Below are 20,666 nucleotides of genomic sequence, written 5' to 3'. Positions count from 1 at the left end.
TATAAACTTAGTAACAATGTTATTATGAGTTATATAAGAAAATTAACTTTTCGACCAATTTATGCTAAACACACTCGAAAAAAGAAAAAAAAAATTTATTTCTTTTGCTTTTTACTATTTTCATCGTAATCACACTGAACCTAAAGATGAAAGAAGCCGCTTATTTCTTGATACCGGCTACAAAATTTTCCTTTGAGTTGTTTTTTCTAAAAAAATAAGAAAAATTTAATTTTCTCTGGGCTGGGCTGAGCTGGGCTGTGCAAGGATGTAGGCCTTGGCAATGGCCGCACACTGTGGATCTAGTGACCACAAATCCTGTTGGGCTGGACCAACAAAATTTTCTGGACCCTTTATCCTCTGTCCATCCGTTTCTATGAAAGTCATTTTAAATAGAGTAGTACTATAAAACCTTGCAAGCATTACTCCACTCACAAAATTTGAGGGTCTTGTAGCTTTTTTTTGGTAGATGATCTTTGTTTTTTTCTTTGTTTTTTTTTTTTCCCCCCAAGCTTAGTCATGATGAAATGAAATTTCATTTTGTGATATTAAAAAAATGCATTAAGTGATAATTTCATTTTGAACTAATATGTAACCTGAAAATTAAAAACGTAGTGTTATTTCAATCCAAAAGTTATACTCACTTTTCAAATATAGTTGTGACGGCCTATCATAATATTTAAGACAGTTCTCTTATTAATTATCAGTCAATCATCTCTTTTGTATATTACTAAGTTAATAAAATTTAATGTAGAAAATTAACTTTAAGAAAATGATATACAAATTCATATTTTAGACTTGTTTATAATTAGATGATAATTGAGACATAGTATATGAGAGTGATTGATTGATTAATTATTAGATATGAAAATTTAATTTAGTTTTTAAGTTAAAATAATATTATTCAATAACTTTTTATATCATTTTCCAAACTGAAAAAGATATTCGAGATATTGTATAGGGAGAATATGGACAGGGTGGAAAGCATAGTAAAAGGAGGGTAGTGGATTTTGACGAGTCATTTCTTGGACTTAAAAGTCACCAAAATTAGACCACAACTCAATCTATGGACTCTGACTTTACAAGGATGATCCACTGTCGGAAGAAAAAGTTGGCCAATCCTTTTTCAAGATTTTGGAGTGCCCAAACTGAGGGAAATTATTCAATACTCTCACAGCATTAAGTGTTCAAACTGCAAATTAATCGCCAATTAATTAATCTCATGTTGTTCCTTCATCTCGAATATAAATTGTGGATCCTTGTGTTTCTCCACTAATTAAAACTTTATTGAGTACTATGTATCCATACTCTGAAAATACTGAATAATCACCCCAAACTGACGAGCGACGTGGTTAAGCAAATTGTTCTATCCGGTGCGTGACGTTGTGCCACCCATAGGAACAAAAGAAGAGCTTTGAAACATAATGGGTGTGTGTCATCTCTATAAGACCACCAAAAATATTAAAAATCTCAAAAAATTTATCAAATATTTTACATAAGTATAAGATTTATATTATGTGGGTCTCATGTCTCGTTTGGGAACATGTTAATTTAATAACTTTTTAGTTATTTAACTAAAATATGAGCTAAAAAAAACTAGTATGTTTAGGATGACTTTTTAACTTTTTACAAAAAAATGTGCAAAAAGTAGAGAGAAAAAAGAATTTTTGAATTTTTGGTATGAGTTGTTGGCTTTTTGATTTTTTTAGTAACTTTCTAATTTTTTGACTAAACCGATCGCTTCCCAAACGAGGCCTCATATCCGTATGAGATTTGATAAAAATATTGAAATCTCTAACATTATTCATAAGACCACATTACATAATTTCCATGCCACCATCTATTTTAAGTCTTTTTACATTATAAACGAAAAAATTATACAATGAAGTATATAAAATTTAAACTCAAGATTTTAAATTTCATTAAAAAGATTTTTATCATTTAAGTAACACATATATTATAATGTATTTGTTTTATTTTTTTTATTTTTACTTATTTAAATTACTCATATATCACATGTGTCATTTACAAATCTCTATAAAATGGGGATGTCAATAGATATGCATACAACTATACTTCTCAACACACTACACATTCTCTATAAATGTATTTAGAAATGCAAACCAGAGTGACTGTAGCAAAGTGGATTTGGGATTCAAGTGTCAATCTTGTAAAATAAAATGTGGACCAATTAGATGTGAAAAATGTATTGAGAAGAGAAAAAATAGATACACACTTATTTATAATATTTTTAAAATTTTAAAAGCGTAAATGGATGTGTACCTAGCAAAGTTACCATACGCCTAAGGTTAGTTTTGTCCTAGTTGTAAATGGATCTAGTTTGGAAGAAACTTATATAGGTAAAGGGAATTTCCCAGCGTAGTTATTAGGGGTGGATATAGGATTAATCGACCTGCACAAGCCGTCCGCTTCTACTCTACCCATACGTTTTTAGGCAATTTCGAGGGCTGCTAGGGTCAATTGCAAGTCTAAGTTTGGCATAATTTGCGGGTCATGAATAGGTTGCGGTTTTGCATTATCCACCCGCAAATTGCCCGCACTCTATGATTTATTTATTTTTTTTAAATCTCTACCGTTGGATGTTATTCATTACCCTAGATTAAATCTTTTTTCTTGTAAACCTAAGTAGCAAAACTAGAGTTTTGCAAACTTTTCTTTTTCTTTTTTGTTTTATTTTATTTCTTTTGAGTTTTGATTAAAGTTTATGAATAAGTTATTTTAGTACTTGTTATTATTATTATTATCGCATTTTGAATGAATGTAAAATTAATATAAAACTAGTTTTTAGTAAGTTTAGCAATTTGAATGGCTTTTAATTGTGTTGCATTGACATATTGAAGATTTTATGACTTTGGAAGAATAGGTTTTTAATACTTTAGTTGAAGCCATTAATTATATATTGATGTTTTGAACTATTAAGTTTGCATATTTTGGCCTATTAAAATTAATTAAATAATAGTAAACAAGTCAAAAAAAAAAAAAAAAGAGCCCAAAGACATAAGCCCAACAAGAAAATCACATAAAAAAACAAAAGTTTAACCCGCTCAACCGATCCGTACCCACTTGCAAAAATGAAAACCTACAATTAGGGCTTATGCGGGTCCATTTTCTTCAAAACCGAATCTCTGCGGGTCAGGTCATACCCACTTGCACTCGACTAAAATCAGCATGCGATCAGCCCTATTAGTTATAGATATAATAAGAATAATGTTACATGTATTACAAATCTAACTAAAAATATGTGTCAATATCATTAGATATTTATGTATTATTATTTTTTTAATAACCAATCATATTTAACCACTTGTATTTTTAGTAAAAATATTAATATTTATAGAATTATTAATATATTAAGTCTCACAAATTCGACATAATTACACCAACTTCTCATTTATTACGGTGTATAAACACGAGATAACAAAAATAAACATACATATCAATATATAAAAAAGATCACATTATCACTTTTCTATTCACTTGAGTACCTAATATTTGATGAAAAGAAAGCAAAACTGTATTAAATTAAAACCTTAATAAAGGTTTGTAATTATATTACGTTTGTAGAATTCAACATATATTTTTAAAATTTTAAAAGAGGCAAGTGTAATTTATTATATAAAAATCATAATCAAAAGTTATATTTGTTATAAAAAAAATTTCAAGAAAAATGAAATATAAATAAATAAATATATGGAAAAATTCTATTTTCACACACCTAGTTAGCTTAGAGTACACACTAAATAAAATATTAATTTAATGATAATTATATCTTAAATAAAAATGATCGTAATAAACATCTAACAACCTTCATAATATTATATAAAAAATTTCTCTGTATACATCTTTTAAGAACAAAAAAATCTTAATATACACCTTTTTGAGTTAAAAATAAATAAATTCTAGTTTTTTCATTATTGTCACATTGTTTATTACACACTTTATACTCCTCTATTACTTGCAAAACATTAATTTAGCTTTTTATTTTAAGGTTGAGCAACAACTGAATGGAGTTTTCCTCAATTTCTTTGGCTTTAATGGAACTACTAGTGTGTAGAGAATAAAGGCTTTGGCGGATTCAGATGGATGATTAGAGAGAACCACAGTTGAGAGGCTCATCTCCATGAATTGAAATTCATCTTCCTCAATTGGAAGAAACAAAGCCTATTGGCTCGTTGGAAGAAAGCAAAAGTGGATGGAAATTCATCTTCCTCAATTGGATTCGGGTGGTGTGTTTTGTTTTTTTGTTTTGTTTTGTTTTTTTTTTTTTTTTTGTGGCTATTTCTGTTCTTGCTCATGCAGATCAGCAATTCGAAGAAAGCAAAAGTGTGTGGAAAGGAGAGTAAAGTGGTGTATGTACAATGATTATAAGTGAATGATATAATTGTAACTTTAAGTATGTAGATTAAGAAAATTAATTAATAATCAAATTAATAGATGTGTGTATTGAGAAAAGATGTACACCGAGCTAATTATGTGTGTGGAAATAGAATTTCTCAAATATATGGGCTTCTTTTTGGGTAAACTATCAATATGTACTAATAGTTGGATTTAATTCTCATCCAGTCCTATTAAAAATAAAGTTAATTACCAAAAAGTCTTGTCTACATATTTGGTGGTAGCTTAGGTCCTGTCAAAAAGTTTTTGAACCAATAAGTCCTATTTATAGCTAAAAAGACGTTTTTCCCTTTAATCCAAAAACTGAGAATGTTCTCAATTTTAAAACTAAGAATATTCTCAATTTTCAAATAGAGAATGATTTCAGTATATAATTATCAAAATTAAAAATTTTCTGTTTGGCTTCTAAGAAAAGTATGGGATTGAAAAGAAAAATAATTCTATTCTAAGAAATTTATAATTATCAATTTTGAGAATTTTCTCAATTTTTTTATGATTAAAATTGAGGATATTAGAAACTGAGAAGGTTCTCAATTTTAAAATATAGAAGAGCCATCGAATTGCTTCTCTGACGAAGAAAACCTCCGGAATTCAGGCAATAAGATTTCAGAACTTAGACCTAATTGAACCAAGTGCTTACACGCAGCCATTAACTTCAGAAACTGAAAATTTTTGAGAAATTTAAGCTTGATGCTCCAGCTCTTACCACTGTGCCGCCGTAAACGGAGGCCGTAACCCCACCACCACTGTCACCACGGACGATGACGCACCACTCATTCCTCGGTTGTGCTACTAGATCTGGTCACTCCGACTAGATCTGATCAGCGACGTTGAGTTGGGGCTGAGAGCTAAGGTAGACCAGTGCCGACGATGATGACTCTGATTTTTCCAATTGTGACGACATCCTCGAAAAGCCGACAACGATTTCTACTAAATCTGAATCATCCGGCGACCTAATCACGATGATTCGAGCGATGGCATTTTGGAAGACGACGGCGTCATTGGGGACGGTGGCGACGAACTCAAGAAAAGAGAGAGAGAGAAGATTGATTGAAGTGAGGTTTGGATGTGTGTGGCTCTAAATTGAGCTTTCTTTGGAGAAATGGCCGATGGATTTGGTGGAGAGGGAAGGGGGTTTGGATGGGTAAATTGGTCTATTAAAAATTAATGGGACTTGAAGGAGTAAATAATTTTATTTAGGACCTAATGGAATATAAGTTCACAAAATGAGACTTGTATGTAAATATTCCTTAAAAATAAGTCCTACTAAAATTATCGCTAAAAATAATTTTTTGTATATATGCTAAAAATTGACAATTAGTGATTTTTTTTGCTATGATTTTTATAAATTGTCGCTAAAACTTACAATTAGTGACGTTTTTCTGTGATGAAATTTTTAAACTGTCGCTGGAAGTTAAAAATTAATGAGAATTTTTTGTGAAGATTTTTTTAAAACTGTTATTAAAACTTATAGTTAGTGATATTTTTTGTGATAATTTTCAAACTATCACTGAAAATTAATAATTAACGTTTATTAACAGTGTTTAATGAAAATGCTTTTAATTATTATGACTCATTGAACAATAAGCCTACCGATCTGGATTTACAAGTAATTTTTTTTTTTTTTTAGATAATAATAAATATGTGGGCTTGGTTTAGCATTCAACTCATAAATCCGACATTTCCCAGTTTATGCTGACCAAAGATGGAGCATATTCTAGAATCTTAAATTGTCAATTAGCTCAACTCAACCTCAATGTAACTGAAACGCCACTCTCCCAGTACCTACCATTAGGTCCCTCCCCATTTTTTTTAAAATTACAAACAAACACCTCCCCATAAATCTGAATCTGAAGAAGAACTAGTCACATATCCACCAACACTGATCAAGTCATGTTTCATCAAAACCATTTTCATCCAGAACAAGAACAAACATAAATTCCATGGAGTTCTGCAAAATGGGTATAGCTTCAATTGTTTTCTTCATCTTCTTAGACATGGTTGTCATTGCACAAACCATACCCACCACTTTACAAGGCCCATTTACGCCTGTGACTCACAGTATGGATCCATCATTGCGTCTCGGCAGTGATGACTTGCCTATGGATAATCCTAGGCTGAAGAGGAATGTGACTGCAATGTTTCCAGAGCAGATTGCTCTTGCTTTATCTTCGTCGTCTTCAATGTGGGTTTCTTGGGTTACTGGTACCGGTCTTAACTGTGTTTTTTTTTTTTTTTTTTTTGTTCAATTGACTGAATGGTGTGTTTGTTGAATTGGTTTTGTTTTGATTGGTTTGGTTTTCAGGGGATTCTCAGATTGGTCTTAATGTGACTGCCCTTGATCCATCAACTGTTGCTAGTGAGGTGTGGTATGGGAAAGAAACTGGGGATTATTCGATGAAGAGGAAGGGGGTTTCTACGGTTTACAGTCAATTGTATCCATATGAGGGTCTTTGGAATTACACCTCTGGCATCATTCATCATGTGAAAATTGATGGTAAAGAAGTAACACAACTCTTTTAATTGTTGCCTTTTTGATGCTTAATGTACTCAATTCAAACATAGCAGTTAAGAAAAGATATAAAGATAAAAACATCAAACAAAAAATTATCCCTTTACTTGATCCGATATAAAGGCACAGTGATAGGGAGTATTAGGACTGGTGATTTAGGCAATAATCATTTGGTTAATCATGGTAGTCCTTTAGTATGAACCTGCTCTGGCAATGCCCCAATTCTGCCATATGGCTGTTCAATATGAATTTTGGTGTTAATGAACACTGCATACTCCATACAGGAGTTAAAACAGATGACCCTTACATGGAAATAAGGATTGGTGTTGTTGATTAGAAAACTTAAGCTTCTGTACAACTAATTTCCAAAATAATCCATGTTTTTCAACAAGAAAATGGAGTGTGGATGTGAGTTATATAATAGTTCCTTCCCATTCTTAGCACTGAATTTCAGAATTGGATCAATTGTTGTGTATTCTTCACCTATTTATGCTAATCTAGTTAGGTCTTCCAATGTTTGAATGTATTCATATATTTATACTCAAGATAAATGTTTGAAACTAGTTCAAATCACTATACTATTTGCGAGATGGTATCATGCTGCAACTGTCATTGATGGAGAGTCCTCCGAGTGGTTTATAAGATTTTTATTTTTATTTTTTTATTTTCTTTTTTCTGATTTTGAGTACTTTGGGCTGATTCTTCCAAACTAACATTGAGGAGCTCTGGGTGTTATTGTAGGTCTTGAACCTGAGACAAAGTATTATTACAAGTGTGGTGATAGTTCTCTTCCAGCTATGAGCGATGAGCAAGTCTTTGAAACCTTACCATTGCCTGGACCCAATCGCTATCCTCGTCGAATTGCAGTTATTGGAGATTTGGGTCTCACAAGCAATTCAACAACGACCATTGATCATCTCATAGAAAATGATCCTTCAATAGTGTTAATGGTTGGTGACTTAACATATGCAAACCAATACCAGACAACTGGTGGTAAAGGAGCTTCGTGCTTTTCATGTGCATTCCCAAATGCGCCCATTAGAGAGACATATCAACCCCGTTGGGATGCGTGGGGAAGGTATCAAATTCTTTTGCTATAGTTACAGTTATATATGCCGCTTCTCTTATTTTTTTTCGTTGTGGTGAACTCTAACAGAAGATGTATAGTATGAATCATATTCCTAGTTCCAGTAAGTTTTTGTTCCTTGGCAATTTAATTATCAGAAATATCAAATTTAGGTTTGCAATGCAGTAGTGTTGATGAGGTCTTTTCATGATTTTGTCAATTTGTCTTTGTTCCTGAATGGATTGTTTATAGCCTTAACTTATCAAATTTGAATCTGAAACACTCCATTAAGCCTCTCTACAAATTGCATCCCAAATTTTGATATATGCTTCCTGCTATTCAGAGGGAAAGTAACCAGATAATTATTTATCCAAAAAAAAAAAGAAAAAAGTAACCAGATAATCATTTAATTTTTTTGGTGATAACATAGTTAGCAGTGATGAAAGTAGAATGTGTCCTCAACAAAGTTTTTGTTTATGCCCTTTGATTATCCTATTATATAGCCCTTGCAAGGTATTTAGGCCCCGTTTGATTCCAGAATAACAACATATGATTAGATTGTTAATCCTATCAAATTCATATTCCTGCTTTTGGATCACACAAATGGCATCTGGCTTATTAATACGTAGGACTCTTAATCCTACAAAATTGCAGTATATTGAATACCAAAGGAGGGTAGGTATTACCAATCCTACACATAATTATCTCATGAGATTATTAATCCCGTGAGATTGTTAATCACATCACTAATACTCCAACTAATCAAACAGGGCCTTAAGTCTCTAAAAGTCTTAATTGCTCACCAGTGAAAGAAGCTTAAATTACTTTTTGATAGGTTAGCCAACTATATTTGGCAATGCAAACAAGAAAGCAAGGAGTATGTTGAAAATGGAAGCTATCCTATGTGGATATGTACTTAGCCATCTATTACTTGATTTATGCATAAAAATGAAGCTAATTCTGGTTAGTTCAAACTGAGACTCTTAAAGTAATGGATGCATGATCTGTACAAAATATTAGAACTTTGGATCCAAATATACATTAAATTGGTTGAATCCACCCTAGTTCTTTTACTGACATAATTGAATTGCAAGTATAGGTTCATGGAACCCCTCACCTCAAGAGTTCCTATGATGGTTATAGAAGGCAACCATGAGATTGAGACTCAAGCTGCTGGAATTTCTTTCCAATCATATCTGACAAGATTTGCTGTTCCTTCAAATGAGTCTGGCTCTAACAGTAATTTCTACTACTCTTTTGATGCTGGAGGAGCACATTTCATCATGTTGGGAGCATATGTGGACTATAACAGTACCGGTGAAATATATTATCCTTTTGACTCATATATCAATGTGCATTTAAATTCATTTCTCTCTTTTATTCTTTATGCAATACCTTAATGCATATTTTATCTTATAGTACAAGTATTTTTGCAAATTGAACTTTGATTAGTCTTAGTGCTCATCAAGTTCTTTTTACAGGCACTCAGTATGCTTGGCTAAAGGAAGACCTAAGCAAAATTGACCGCAGTGTAACCCCTTGGCTGGTCGCTGCATGGCATTCTCCTTGGTATAACAGCTATTCGTCACACTATCAGGAATTTGAATGCATGAGGCAGCAAATGGAAGCACTTCTGTATCAATATGGGGTTGATATTGTCCTCTCTGGTCATGTAAGTTGGAACATATTTAGTACACAACAGTTTTTTCATGCAGATAACAGAATGTTTTATTTTGTGTCGTTTACTAAAATCAAGTTTTTGTTTATCTAGGATTATTGGGCATAACAATCGACTAGGGGTTGTTTGGGATGATCTAAATAAGTACACTTTTTGACTTTATATGAAATATGGGTTGGGTTTGGATTGGGTTTGAAGTGATGTGTTAGAGAAGTGATGTGACTTAAATAGGATATTGATTTTTTGACTTTTTCAAACATGCCAAACCAATGCTAACTCATGTCTATCAAATGTTTTCCAGTTTTTTGGGTTTTCCCTTGTGTTTCTTAATGCAGAAACTCCTACTACACTTCTTTCTATACAAATTTATGTCACAAAGTAACGTTACAATGAGACAGGTCTATATGAGCTTTTTGACAAAAGTAGCAGTAATGGAAATAAACATTACACAAATGCATATGCTCCTGAGTATTGACAGACAGATGACACATGCAAATTATTTACCTGTGACATGGTGATGAATTGCCATATATCTATTGCTGGATAGCTTGATATGCATTGTTAGGCCCATTCCCTAAGAGCTTAAGATTTTGGTAAAACTGGTGACTTAACATGGTATTAGAGTGGACAAGTACATGAAAGTCTCACCTGAGAAGCAGTTTGTTGACAATTTATTTTTTGTTTCAGAACACAAATAACTGTGTGAGTGTACATATATACGTAATCAACATCTTGACTAGGATGCTGATTATAGAATTCCTGCTTTTTAATATTTCACCGAAGTGTTCCAAGATGTATACACTCACATCCAAAATGCCATAAAGCAGGTGGAGATTGAACATGAAATAACCCTTCATGATCCTGTGAAAACAATATTCACATAATATATACTATACTAATATTATTCTTATTCTCACAGGTCCATTTCCCAAGCTCTTTTCTTTCTTTATTAAACAAAGTGATATATTATCTTCATTCCAGGTGCATGCTTATGAGCGGATGAATAGAGTCTACAATTATATGCTTGATCCATGCGGTCCTGTTTACATAACAGTTGGTGATGGTGGAAACATAGAGAAAGTCGATGTTGATCATGCAGATGATCCTGGGAAATGTCCTTCAGCTGGAGATAACATGCCAGAATTTGGAGGGGTATGCCATTTGAATTTCTCGTCTGGCCCTGCAAAAGGGAACTTTTGCTGGGACAAACAACCTGAGTGGAGCGCATATAGGGAGAGCAGTTTTGGACATGGAATACTTGAGGTAAGATAGCTATTAACACCATTTACTTAATTATTGGGCATTGTGGTAACTTGTAAGCATTCAAGCATTGCAAAAAATACTTGAAAAATGAGTTTATTTGTTTGTCTTTGCATTATCAACTAATCTTCTTCACCTCATAACGGTATCATTTCCCCCAACTAGTTTCTGCTGGCCTTTTATTGTTTTGGATAGAGAAATGGAAACGGTTCTTACTTGTATCATACACATTTAATAAAAATAATGGAAACAACAAAAAGAATTTGGAAATACATAAAAATGGTGGGAAATGTAAACTAAAACCTATAGATATGTATAAAGATTAATTGAATGTCTTTGAGGTTTATATATCACACAAAGGAATAAGTAAAGAATCCAAAATTTAGTATCATTGTGAACCAGAAGTCATTTATTAATCTCAGGTGAAACAATGCTAAGTTTATGCGATTTTAAAGATAATTTCCCATCAAATTAAGTCAAAAAATTTACCAAAATAATGGTTACCACAGTAATGGACTATGAAATAAGGACCTTTCCTTGACTACTATGAAGAAAAAAATCATTGATCAAACTTATACAAAGGCTTGAGCTGTTTGTACATCACATATACTTGCTAGTTTGAGCTGCAGAAAGGATTTGTCTCAGGATAATAAACTTTAGAGCATTAGGCTCACTCCAATATTGCCTCCATTGTAGGCTTGAAGCAGCAGTACAAGCATGTACAGGAATTGGTATATATATTTTCTTGTATTTGCATTTGTGCTAGCACAAGAATGTGATTTGTTCATGGGTGAATCTTGGCACCAAGGTGCACATCACATTTATGGATACTGAAATCCAAATGGTTACTCAAAATATTATTATATCTTCTTATTAGTGATTTGTTGCATGCTTTTTGTCTAATTTTAGTACTCAATTCCAGATAACACAAGCTCTTATAGCAACGTTTCTATTATGGCCTTTTCATGAGTTTATCCCTATAACTTGATTTTCATTGGATGGACTCATTTATTATTTCATTTTCAAATGCAGGTTGTGAACTCTACATATGCATTATGGACTTGGCACAGGAATCAAGATATCTATAAAGAAAACAGTAGCGGGGATCAAATATACATTGTGCGGCAGCCTCAATCGTGCTCTGTACCCTCAAAGGTAATTTCCAGTTGCATATTTCACCACAAAATGCTCAAATTTCTTCTGTTTCAATATTGTCTAATCATTGTTGTTATAATGTGATTATGTGATCATTAGGATCCATTGTTAGCACTGCTGTATGATGAACTTCATTTGCTTAGATTAAATGAAGCGTTTGATTAATATTAGTGCAATGATTTTGTATGTCCAAATATTTACTTGCCAAAATGAAAAACAGTTCACCAGTATTTATGTTTTGTGTGTAGTGTTGGGAAGGTTTATGTTTTTCATAGTAATTGTTTCTGGCTCATAATTTGGATATGCTTAAAACAATAACATGCACAGCAAGAAAACTGGAGCAGCCCATTTGTTGGTTATGTGTTGAGAAGCCATCCATCCCTATAGGTTGATGAATGATATATTTGGATATTATCTATCTATCTATACTATTATATAGGGAAGGCTTGAGATGGTGTTGATGCCCTTCTAGCCTATTTAAAATACAAAATTATACAGAGAGGAGGTTGGGACTTGAAACCAAGACCTTCGGTGTGGTAGACAAGACCCTTACCACTAGAGCAACCACACACGCTTGCAAACCAAAATAAAAAACAGCACATCACCACTAGTTATTTATTATGTATTTTATATGCTTACATACCTTTTGAAACTTTTTTTTTTTTTTTTAATTTTTGGTTTTTCAGAAACATGAAATCATTTCCTTGATGCTTTTTTATGACAAACACAAGATTTTTATTTTTATTTTGGGTGTGTGCACGTCTTGCGAGGGTGTTCTTTCAATATTTGCAGTAACAAAATTTCAGATTGTGGGATTTATAGTTGTGTTACCATTGTGGTGCAGAATAGTGAGATCACTTCATCACCACCAATGGATTCTGCTGCTCCATCACCGCCAGCAATGGATGCTGTTGCTGGATTCGGAGTTCATCTGTCTGGTGCCTTCATCACCTATTTCTTGTTCCTCATCTTTATGCCGCTTCATTGGTTGTGATTCTTGTGAATAGAGATATTACTCTGATTTTCCTTTTTTATCTGCAATGGTCATATTGTGGTGTGGTGTGGTGTGAATGTGAATGTTGTGTACATTAGTTACTCAAGTTGATTTTTTAATAGTATACAAACCATTGCCGCATGATTAGAGTTGTTCCTTACTGTGGGGCTCCATTGACCCAAGTTAATTTGTTCATATGTCTAGTGATATTTAGTAACGTTTAATGAAATTGATTTTTTTTGTATAATTCATCTTTCCTGCTGGGTCTACAAAATGAACAGTTCGGATCATTGTTCCACAACTTACATTACATTTGAATTGCATTTGATCCGATCTTGACACGTCTGTAATTACACTTAACTATTTATTATTTGTTCTCTCTGTATTTAAGACACATCAAACTTTTCATCAAATTTTTCTAAAATTATTTTAAAATCTTGTTTCTCAAACAAAATTTAAAGGCTAAAAGCGACCGGCTTACTCGCCAATACTCAGAGAGGGCCGGGCCAGCCGTGTGGTTTATGTAAGGTCAAAATGCTTTTCTTCTTTTATATGACTTTCCCTAATTTTTTGTTTGATAGTCTATGTTTGGGAACCAATGAACCTTTTCTTCTCCGAAGCATTGTGCGAAGGAGACAACGTTGTAAGACTGCTAAATATGATATGATGATGACTTGCTTCCCTAGTTTTTGTCTCTTTTAAGATCCAACTGGATCCTTCCAACAAAGCAATGTACAAATAGAAATGTTATTTTATTATTGTATTTATTTTATTTTTTATCTGTATTTATATAATATCAAAAAAAAAAAAAAAAAAAACTACATAAGAAGTGAAAAGTTTAGTGAAATAATTTAGTGATATATATTAACTCTCTTGTAATAAATACTTGATAATCATAAAATACAAATATAAATGCATCCATTTCATAGTTTTTGGATAATTAATTTTTCAAAACTTATTTAAGTTATTTATATCTCATAACTATAAGCAAACATTATATGGAGCATTCTAACACATATCAAAATAAATCAAAAAAAGAATTATTATTTTCAGATAAATATTGTGAAAAAATTATTAATCGCACTTACATATAATGTTATGAAATGAAGTCATATTTTCAAATTTTAACATTTTTAATAGTTTTACCCTTGATTGCAAATAACATATGCGACAATGCTACGTAGCTCAAATTTTGTGGCTCAAAAGTGGCTCAAATGGCCAAAACGACGTCGTTTTGAGTACAAAATAACATAAAAATGGCCAAAACGACGTCGTTTTGGCCATTTGAGCCACTTTTGAGCCACACAATTTGAGCTACGAGACATTTTCCTAACACATGTATATATTATTACATTTATTGTAGATTTAACCTTTTCTCTTAATTTTTTTTCTTCTTTTAATTATTATTTATTCTTGTAGAGATTTACGCAACAATTCTCTGGTTTGTTGGTTTATATGTTCTTGTATATGTCCGTATGTGGTTGTTGTTTTTATCGTTTTCTTGATGAAGAAAGTTTGGGACATCATAATGCTTTCCGAAGATAGCAACCGCATGAAAAAGATTCTAGTTGTATAGAAGGTACCAAATATATAATGTATAAAACTGACACATATTTGCATTTGTAGATGTAAATATTTTTTGTGTCACATTTGTGCATTAAGTGTTTGTAATATTCTGTGCACGTAACACAGCTGCAGCCGCATATATTTACCGTTTTCGTGTTCCACGCTATATATATTTGGTTGTTTGTAATGATATATGTAGGGATTGTTTGGTACAACTAATTGTAAGATAAAAATTGATAATCAGAAAGTAGAAATTAAAAGTATTTATCTCTTAGCTTTCAAATAATAAACTTTTTTTAAGGGTGCTTTTTCAGTAAATCCATTATCTAAGAGTGTTATTCCATAAGACCCATAGTGTTTTATAATATTCCATTAGGTCCATTTCATACTAAAAGACCAAAAAAACCCTCAAACAAACACACGCCTATCTCTCCTTGAATCTAATAACCGTCTCTCTTTCTCTCTCTTCTTGCGCAGGAAATCACGCACAGCATCTTTACCATTCCAGAAATCCAAAGCCGTATTCCATATCGTCTCAACGCCCAGAAGATTGTCTTTGTTCCATTGTCGCAACGTCTCACCATCTTCTTCGTCGTCCCTACGCCGTCGATCACCGAAATCGTGGAATCACCATTGTTGAACATCCGTAAGGTCTATCTTCGTCAAAATCGCCTTCGACGACTATTTGTGACAACGCTACCGTCGAAATGGGCAAAAAACGTAAGCAATCTACTCATTCGTGTATTTAAACCCTAAATCTCTTTTTCAACAAACAACATTGTGAACTTTCACAAATATCTCCTGTTTGTATTCATACAATATGTAGGAGTCCATATTGTTTATACCCTAACCTTTAATCTGAACCTCTCAATCGTAATCCCTAATTATATTGATTTTTTCAATCAAAAATATTACAGTTGCCATTTTGTTGTATTCCCAACTATGAACATTCAAATGGTTTGGAAAGATGTTGGCCAAACCAAATTGTTTCTATTGTTATTGTTGTTGAAAGCTGTGAACATTCACATGGATTGAAAATATTTGGATAATCAAATTATTTCAGATATTATTGTTGTTGTTGTTCAAAGCTGTGAACATTCACATGGATTGAAAATGTTTGGCTAATCATTATTTTGTAACATTGTAGATTTTTTCCCCCCTTTTGTGAATGTTTGCCTTGTTGGTATTGTTGATTATTAATGGTGATCCAATAAGTTGAACTTTCAATTCTTGATTATTTTACATGAAAGTGGCATGAAATACAATCCCCGCAAATATTGACATTATCCTTCCTCCCCTCTATCAAATTGTTGTTATTAACCGTAATGAACATTCACATTTAAAATTCCTTGTGTTAGATATTGTTGTGATATAAAATTATGTTGTGAATATTCATTACATGTGTAAATTAATTAGACACTTTGTGAATATTAACCACTGTCTTTAGAGGAAATATATCACTTTTGTTATCCCATGTTTCAAATTGTATTTCAATTTTGAGGTTGTTTTATAAGATTAGCATTGCATGATTGTAGTAAGAATGTGCATTGCCATACAAATTAGGATTGTAAATGTTCACAACATTCTCTTATATGTTTGTGTTAACATCCACATGTTCTTGAATGTTGTTCATGGTTGTATAAACATACATTGATTTTTACACAATCACACAATATACACATTGTGTTTGTGCTGACACAGTCAACATACACATTCATGTACAGATGTGGATATTCACATCCATACACAAATTGTGGTCATTCACACCCATGCACACAATTGTGAACGTTCACATCAGTGGCAATACTGTGAATGTTCACATCTGTTCCACTATGCTAATCACACGAGCCTTGACTTAATTTTTTTAAAATGCTCCATTTTGCAGATCTTGCACAGAAGAAAAGCTCAAAGAGAAAAAGAGATGAGTATCATATCAAGGAAGAAAGCCCACAAGCAAATACTAGCAGCAGTGTTGACATGCGGCGTGTCAACTTTAGATCTAACATGACTGGACTGGTGAAATTAATGAAAAGCACCAAATTCACACAAGCATATCTTGGCTGCCTGCAACAAACACCTTTTTGGCATCTATTAGATGCATTGAGAAACAATGAGATCGACCTTGACTGTCACGACCCAAACCCGGCCCTATGGGTTTAGCACCGTAACCGGCCAGTAATCCGAGATTACCGAAGGCCTGCTTAACAGTAATACAGTAAAACAGAGTACAGGGCCTGGCGGAAGCCAATACAGTAATTAAACAATGTCCAATGAGCTGTGACAGTCAGTATGCCAAAAAGATTTTTCATGCATTCATACATAAACAGTACAGAACAGTATGTACAATATTGATATCCATTCAAACTAGGGACTCAACCCTATATAACAGTACAGAAACATTCCGTCTGTACAAAACAGTACGGTCTATACAAAATTTACAGTCACACAGTACGGGGACCTAATCCCTTGATAGCAGTACGATAAACAGTCAGTCTATACAGTACAGTAATCCAAACAGTATGGAGACAGACGGGGGAAAACAAACAAAACACCCCCAAGCCATAGCATGGCAACTCGGAACCTCGCAGTGAGGCACAAAGGCTGGCTTGACAAAACTGGAGTTACCCTGACGCTCCTAGCTCCGATCTGGTGCCTGTACACCTACATATATATATGAGCAGTGAGCTAAAGCCCAGTGAATAACATAATGCGTAAAGGGGTTTAGAATGAATGTCCTTACAGTAATGAAAACAGTTCAATTCAATCAGTATTTCAGTTGTTCAGTACAGTAAACAGTCATATGTGGTACATCCATTAGTATAACAGTAACAGTAGGTCTTAAAAGACCGAACAGTAATGATGGCCATCAGTCAGTAAACAGTAGTGGTTCCACGAGGGAACCGACAGAGAATTCTGTCGCAGTAACAGTAACAGTAAACAGTAAGTACTAAGGATGCCACAGTACAGTTCAGAAATAAAGGACATACATTCATTCAGTAATACCAGTTCAGTAAACAGTTCAGTTCAGTATTCAAAAGATATCAGTTGAACATATCTTTACACAATTGTTACTCACAGAGTTCTGGGCTACAGTATGCTAGAGCGTGTCTCCCCAGTTGCCAACCCTACACAGTTCACAGGTTGAACACACACTAAGCTACACAGTTGGGAAATAGCATAACTTAATCCCTAATTCCTCGGTGTGTTCTACATCTATATCCTCAACAAGATGCCTCAAATTAGGCCTAAGAATGCCTAGAATGGGATGAGGATGCACAGATGTACATTTAAAAGCATGTTCAGGATTTTCAGAAAAACAGAGTCCCGCTCGAGCTCAGGTTTCCCCGCTCGAGCGTACAGGCAAACAAAGGTACACGCTCGAGCGCAAACTTTCCCGCTCGAGCGTACTGTAAAAGTACTGGATGGGTGAAATCTCCGCTCGACGCCCGCTCGAGCTTGAGACATGACTCCGCTCGAGCGCCCAATACTCCGCTCGAGCGGACTGCAAAACAGTGCAGAGAGATGCTGGTTGCTCGGATTCCACGCTCGAGCGTAAATTTCCCCGCTCGAGCGGAAGTGCGAAATCTGGAAAACCCAGATTGCACCTCCAAGCTCAAACTCAAGTTTAAATGCATCAAAACCGATCCTCTTGGGCTCATTTTCTGGAAAACTCTTATAAACACATGGAGTAACATGATTCAAAGCTCAATTCGAGAAATCAAAGCCCAAGGGTGTTTAATTCAAACCCAATTTCAAACCAATTTCAAATCATTTTCCAAGAACATTCTTCAAACATGACATGCATGATCTTAAATCATTTTCAAAGCTTTAATGCTGTTTCAAGAGAGCTCAAGCCTTCAAAAACAAGATGAACTCATGGAGTATGACCAAAAGATGGACATGCATGTGTGGTATGATGAACCACAACCTCAAAACTTCAATATATGTACATGCATGCAACACTTAAGCTTCAATTCACCATTAATGACCCAAATCATGACTTAGCTCTACAATCTAACATGGACCATGCAACAATCAACTCAAAACATGGACAAGAAGACAATGGAGCTACCTTTAGTCTTGTAGTTCAAGAAGGGAGCTCAAATATGCAAATACACTTCAATTCCAAGCAAGATCAAGCAAATCTCTCAAGAACAACTCAACTCTCTCTCACTCTCTAGCTTGGGTCGGTTGAGGCAAGAAGAGGAGAAGAAATGTTTAGTTTGATCACATACGTGGAGTGTAAAAGGCTCAAGTGTGTGTATATGAGATAGTGGCAAAATGGTAAATATGGCAAACTCTTTAATTGGCTTATTTTAATCTAATTTAATCATACCCAATCAATTTTCAGATAATTATACTATAAAATCACCTTAATTCTAAGGATCATAGAACACTAATCGGTTTCGGATTCGGCCGTCGGTAAGGCCTTCAATTAGCAGTTTAAACATATAAACATGAACAGATAATCAGACAATTAAACAGATAGAATGCAATTAACTAACATATACTCAGTCAATTCAGTTTCAATTTCAGTCAGTTATCAGTTCCATTTCGCAGTAATCAATGATTAACGGTAATCATTCAGTCATTAATCAGTAAACAGTATGAGGGTTGTTACAGTCTCCCCTCCTTATAAAGAGTTTAGTCCTCTAAACTCGAGTTACCTTCATTCTGGAAGAAAACAGGATTCAGTGGAAACAGTTCAGGATATCGTTTGGCCATGTCATCTTCCCTTTCCCAAGTGGCATACACACCACCATGGTTCTGCCAGTCAACTTTCACTAGCGGGATCTCTTTGTTCCTCAGTTTCTTGATCCGTCTGTTAACAATCTGTATAGGCCGTTCCTCGTAAGTGTAGTCATCACTCAACACTACACGAGTAGGCTCTATTACATGGAAAGGATCCCGAAGGTAGTCTCTCAACATAGAGATGTGGAAGATGTTATGCATATGCTCCATTTCAGGAGGGAGCGCAACTTGATACGCCACCGGATTGATTTTCTCAATGATCTCATATGGTCCGACGTATCTCGGTGCTAACTTGCCTTTGACTCCAAAACGAGTCTGGCCTTTCATCGGTGTCACTTTCACAAAAACGTGATCACCCACTTCATACTCTCTGTCCCGTCTTCTGACATCTGCATAACTTTTCTGTCTACTCTGTGCAGTTTTCAGTCTTTGCTGTATCAGTTTCACTTTTTCAGTTGTTTTATACACAATCTCGGGCCCAAGCAACGGCCCATCTCCAACTTCTGCCCAGCAAATCGGAGATCTACATTTTCTGCCATACAATGCCTCGAAAGGCGCCATACCAATACTCTAATGGTAGCTATTGTTGTAGGCGAATTCAGCCAATGGTAAATGACTTTCCCAGTCTCCCTGAAAATCAAGGACACACATTCTCAGTAAATCCTCCAGAGTTTGGATGGTCCTTTCTGATTGGCCATCTGTCTGAGGATGATAGGCACTACTCAGCCTCAATTCAGTACCCAATGCAGTCTGTAGGCTTTGCCAAAACCTCGATGTAAACTTCGAATCCCTGTCAGAAACAATAGACACAGGCACTCCATGCAGTCTAACAATTTCATCAATATAGATAACAGCCAATTTGTCCGCATTATAAATCGTCTTGACAGGTAAGAAGTGAGCAGATTTAGTCAGTCTATCAACAATAACCCAAATTGAATCCATACCTTTTCTGGAGCGAGGTAACCCAACGATAAAATCCATCGTGATATGCTCCCATTTCCACTCTGGTATGGGTAGGGGTTGCAATAGTCCGGCAGGTCGTTGATGTTCAGCTTTGACCTGTTGGCAATGAAGACATTTGGATACAAAATCAGCAATTTCTTTCTTCATTCCCGGCCACCAGAAATTCTGTTTCAGATCTTGGTACATTTTCGTATTCCCCGGGTGGATAGACAATTTCGAATTGTGGCCTTCTTGCAGAACTCTTCTTTTCAGTTCAGTATCATTTGGTACACACAGTCTTTCATGAAATTTCAGTACATTGTTCTCA

General features: G+C 34.2%; 1 protein-coding gene across 1 annotated transcript; it reads left to right on the top strand.

Moving 5' to 3' along the window:
• The first annotated feature begins 6,074 nt into the window (after positions 1-6,074).
• PAP23 (purple acid phosphatase 23) lies at positions 6,075-13,219 on the top strand. The gene is made up of 8 exons (XM_028246148.2): positions 6,075-6,618; positions 6,719-6,910; positions 7,667-8,003; positions 9,091-9,308; positions 9,473-9,663; positions 10,651-10,932; positions 11,962-12,084; positions 12,929-13,219. Exons 1-8 carry the CDS (start codon positions 6,357-6,359, stop codon positions 13,076-13,078), a joined length of 1,755 nt encoding a protein of 584 aa, XP_028101949.1. The 5' UTR covers positions 6,075-6,356; the 3' UTR covers positions 13,079-13,219.
• The last annotated feature ends 7,447 nt before the right edge of the window (positions 13,220-20,666 follow it).

The sequence above is a fragment of the Camellia sinensis genome, chromosome 6, assembly GCF_055761805.1.
Source record: "Camellia sinensis isolate YWXY chromosome 6, ASM5576180v1, whole genome shotgun sequence".
Classification (NCBI taxonomy): domain Eukaryota; kingdom Viridiplantae; phylum Streptophyta; class Magnoliopsida; order Ericales; family Theaceae; genus Camellia; species Camellia sinensis.
Note: the sequence above shows the minus strand (reverse complement) of the source record. Positions and strands in the feature narration are given on the sequence as shown.